This window comes from Bison bison, unplaced genomic scaffold (assembly GCF_000754665.1).
Source record: "Bison bison bison isolate TAMUID 2011002044 unplaced genomic scaffold, Bison_UMD1.0 scf7180017864289, whole genome shotgun sequence".
NCBI lineage: Eukaryota > Metazoa > Chordata > Mammalia > Artiodactyla > Bovidae > Bison > Bison bison.
Window position 1 is genome coordinate 14,423,740 of NW_011494861.1, and position 4,600 is coordinate 14,428,339.

General features: G+C 45.8%; 1 protein-coding gene across 1 annotated transcript; it reads right to left on the reverse strand.

Annotated features, from left to right (window-relative positions):
• Nucleotides 1-403: 403 nt before the first annotated feature.
• LOC104996118 (putative PRAME family member 24) lies at nucleotides 404-3,225 on the reverse strand. The gene is made up of 3 exons (XM_010850246.1): nucleotides 2,939-3,225; nucleotides 1,932-2,504; nucleotides 404-926 (listed from the first exon to the last, which is right to left on the reverse strand). Exons 1-3 carry the CDS (start codon nucleotides 3,223-3,225, stop codon nucleotides 404-406), a joined length of 1,383 nt encoding a protein of 460 aa, XP_010848548.1.
• Nucleotides 3,226-4,600: the final 1,375 nt, after the last annotated feature.

Here is a 4,600-nt window from a genome sequence, read left to right on the forward strand (position 1 = left end):
AAAATCAGGAAAAATACATCATGAACACCAGCAATCCATTTACAATGAGGGACTCTTTATTTCTGACCATTTCTTTACAGCCATCTTCCCAGGGATTACTCCAACATGTGAATCTCAAGCTCAAATCCACCTAAAGAAATGTAGGTTCTTAGTTCTGACTCTACAAGCATTCCTATTCCAGGAGACAGTATTTCCCTCTGCAATCCTGCTTCCCTGCAGGATCACCTTTCCTTTTCACATTCACATTGAGCAGATACCTGAAACCATGGCTTATTTCCCTTTCATGATGTGTCTTGTCCTAGATTTCAGTTTCCAAGTGCTCAGAAGAAAGCTTTCCACTGATGCTATGGACTAAGCAAGGGTGTTATCACTGTATATGATGGGCTCAGGATGATAGAATGTGTTATCTCCACAGGGTGGACAGGGGCATGAAGCTAATGCAGATGGTCCTGGGATGTCCCAAGTCCTCCAGGATCTCAACCAGTTCAGTCTGACACTGGGAAAGTCTCCTGGGTTGGAGGATCCCATCAGAGCTGAAACTTTCCTGAGGGACAGGGTATAGCTCTTGACTTAACCTGGGCAGCCCAGAGGTGTGTCGCAGCAGCTTTTCCAGGATGGCCATGGAGAGGAGGTTCCCATGCAGACTGAAGGACATGAGCTGGAAACAGCGGCTCAAGATATGCAGAATGGATTCCAAGTGGGAGTCCCTGATACCACATTGCTCTAAGTACAGCTCCTGGAGGGTGGCTGAAACTTTCTCCAGCAGAGCTGGGAGGAGCTCAGGACTAGAGTAGGTCATGGTGACCCCACTCAGATCCAGGCCCTTTAGCTGACTGATGTTTGGACTCTGAGACAGATGGGTCAGGTCTGAATTTGTAAGCAGGCAGCGAGTAATCCCAAGGTTGTCCAACGGGGTCATCAGGCACCTGGGGAGAAAGAGAGGAATTAGGTATTGGAAACTGAGGTGGAAGTTGATTGCAAGTTGAGAGACAAGTGATCTGCCCAAGCCCAGATTTGAACTGATCATCTGATAAGGATTAATACTCAGAATGGCCAATCTCATTGCAGCCAGTCATTTCACCTTTTTTGTGTGACCAGGTCAAGTACATAGAGTCTCAAAACCTCTCTCTCCTCATTACTCAAGCAGAGAAAAATGTTCTCTGCTTCCTTATGAAGAGGAATGAAGATAATGGAATGGACTAGAACAAACTCAGAGGAGAGCTTGACATCTTGTCTCAATCAAGATTGGACATCGCTGAAAGTTAATAGTAAGAGATATACTTAAAATGCTTCCTACCCAGGCTTCCTTCTGAACACACTTTGGCCCCAGACATCCATCTCAGGCAGGTGAGGCTCCTGGGTGACTTGCATAGAGGACAAACCTGGGCAAAATCCCACAGCATCCACTGAGAATGCCAGCCTGTGGGGCTCACTTATATCCCTGCTTTATCTGCAAACCAGCTTCTAATTTTTATGATCCCTTTGACACCTGCCCTATTACCATCATCTACAGAATCATGCATTTCCAATATATTATTTACCATATCTGGAGCAAAAAATATCCTTTTACAGACAGGGAATTTGAGATAGGCTCATCCTGGTCAGAAAGCTGAAGAACCCAGAGCTTCAGTTTAGAAATGCTCAGGGCTGTTGGAGTTGTCCGTGTTCAATGCCCTTACCTATTATCCTAAGTCACCTAGAAAAGATAACTCTTCCTAAGAAGAAACCAAATAACCATCCCCTAGATTCTAACCCCTAGTCTATAGTTTCCAGCACAGTGTCCCTTTCCAGAGCCTCCTCCCAGTTTGGACCCCTACCTAGATTTGGGTGGTTATGTGATACCACAGTTCACAATGGAGCAGCAAAGGGGACGGTGCATTTGATATTCTAGTGTTGGGTTCACTGTTACCTGGTCAGTGGTGCACACTCACCTGAGCATCTGGTCCAGGCAGCCTTCGAGGTAGAAGGGGGATTCCAGATGGAGATCCCGGAAGTGGTGCAGCCTTAGGAACTGAGAAGTAATTCTGACAATGTGCTCTTCCTCCTGCTCCTCAGGATCAGGCATGTGGATGTGGGAGATGAGGAGTTTCTGCAAATTGCTCATCTGGCCCAGGAGAGGAGCAAATGTGGCCAGGGTGGACAGATGCCAGGTGCGATCCACGTATACCTCCTGGATACAGTCCAGCTGCACTATGCTCAGGACCTTCATAATTTTATCCATGGAAAGTGAAAGAATCCTCAGCTTCTTACAGCACAGGTGTATGGACGCTTTCCTCTGCTCCACCCATCTCATAAGGCAGGTGAGAAATCCATCCATGCTCCTTTCCTTGAGGTGAAGTTCTATGAACACCTCGAAGGGAGCCAAGGGCTGCTCGGTCCTCGGCCTGTCCTCAGCCCCTGGTGCCATTGAAAAGCTTGAGGACACATGGATGCTGGATCCAGACCACATTCTCCAGAAGTCCTGGCCAGTATTCCTTAAATCCAGCACACGCAGTTTGCACCTCCTGTGGGGAAACAACAGGTTGGCAGTGATGGTTTTAATAATATCCACACAAACTTTAGGCAACACTCGGACTTCCCACATGAGTTTTTACTTCAAATTCCCAACATCACGTGCTGCCTTGTCCTCTCCCCTCTCTGCTTCACCTTCCTCCATCTTCTTTTCCTCTTCCATTTTCCTTAGCTTTCTACTTCTAGTGGCCTTAAACATCCCTGGGGGGAGGCTGGGGCTTGTACTTTCAGATTTCCTTGCATCTTAGGCACTCCTACACTGCTGGAAGGCATTTCCCAAAGTGAGCTCAGCAATGGCCAAGTCTCTGTGTTTCTTCATTGGCATCATCAGAAGTCACTGGCCCATCCATGTGCCATCTACTTTCCTGTCTTCAGCTGTCTGTTTGGGATTGCTCACATCCTACCAGATTACCTGCATCTGACTCACCTTGGACGATCCTTCTGTGTGAGCAGGACATCAAGTCCATCGAGCACTGCTTGTAACGTTAGCAGATGAGGCATTTGCATCAGGCCCCCCAGAGGCAGGCGGACAAAGGGCCAGGCTTGCACCAAGGCCTTTAAGGTCTTTCTGTGTCTTCCACAGAATGCTTCCATGAAGAGTGGGGGGAAGAGCTCGATGGGCAGATGCTCCAGAGTAGAAATGGTCAAGGCCTCATCGGTTAGTAGGCTCTTTCTTGCCAGGTTCAGGAGTCTCAGGGGTTTCCGGATACTCATCCTGAATCTGCTCCTAAAGGAATCCTGTAAGAACTTGGAGAGAAGAAGGCATCTTTCTCAGGTAAGCATGAATATCACTTTATATGTCTCCCCACCCTTTAGAGGAACCAACTCAGAGATAAAGTCTCTGCTCTGACAATTGAGAAGAGCCTTAGTTTTTCAAAATTTCACTCTGGGCTTAGTGGGCATAGTGGCATAGCTCTGCCCTTATGGGTACCAGAACAAGCACTTCTTAAGGATCAAGAAGGAAGAAACCCAACCACTGGTCCATCCATTTCCATTCACTGCTTTGCTTAATCATGTTTCAGTGGGAAGTGGTACCAAGAACTGAAGGTTAGGATCCATCTTTTAGGGGGAAAATACTGAAATCACTTAGAGCCTTAAAACTATGGGAAGAAGAGCATCATGTAGTCCAATACAGCCTCCATCCTTATTTCCCACAGTTAACAGGCTGAGAAAGATGAAACAGACTCCTTAAATGAATGCCATTTGCACAAACTGAATATTTTTAATGTCAAGAAATAAAATTTCAAAAATATGGATGTTTATCCTCCAATTAAAACAATTTAATTAAAAAATTAGACGTTTTCATTAAAAAAGGAAATCTTGTTGGTTAAGATATTTTTAAATGATATAAAGGAAAGCACATATCAAAATGTTTGGGATTGAGGCAAAATTACACTTAGAGGTAAAACCAAAGCCTTACATGTACACATCTGAAAAGAAAGAAATCTCCCTGACACCATTGCTGCATACCACCAGTGGAAACCTGCTGACCATAGGTAAGATGAGGGGTCTTTTGCTGAGGTCTGTAACTTACCAGCTCTGCTGGGGTTGAACGGTGCTCAGAGGTCAGATCTGGTGCAGAAGCCACCAAGTAGCTTGGAGAAGACAGGCAGCGAATCCAGAGAAAGAAGTTTCTGGACTTCTTCTTTGATTCCTCAGGTTTTTATAGGCCTTTTAAATCACATCTTCCCCCTGTCCAACTGCTACTATCTAATCAGAAAGTGATGCCTGATTAGATTTTCAAATGTCCATTAGGTAAATCCTGATTGGATCTTTGCCTTTAGTCAGATGGATTAATTGAATCAGATATTCACTCAGGAGGGATACACTGGGGGAGGAGAGTCAAAGTCTCAGCCATGGATTCACTCTATGAACACTGATTGAGTTCTTCTAATTGGGTCACTGACTGAGGCTTCCCAGGTGGCTCAGTGGCAAAGAATCCAAGCAGGAGACTCGGGTTCCATCCCTGGGTTGGGAGGATCCCCTGAAGAAAGAAATGACAAGCCAGTATTCTTTCTTGGAAAATCCCATGGACAGAGGAGCTTGGTGGTCTATAGTCCGTGGGGTCACAAAAGAGTCAGACACAGCT

Excerpts from the sequence above, each read along its gene's own strand:
- LOC104996118 (XM_010850246.1), bottom strand. The coding sequence starts at position 3,225 with ATGAGTATCCGGAAACCCCTGAGACTCCTGAACCTGGCAAGAAAGAGC. Across the intron at positions 2,505-2,938 it reads ACACAGAAGGATCGTCCAAG|GAGGTGCAAACTGCGTGTGC; the intron begins GTGAGTCAGATG and ends GTTTCCCCACAG. Across the intron at positions 927-1,931 it reads TGCCTGGACCAGATGCTCAG|GTGCCTGATGACCCCGTTGG; the intron begins GTGAGTGTGCAC and ends CTTTCTCCCCAG.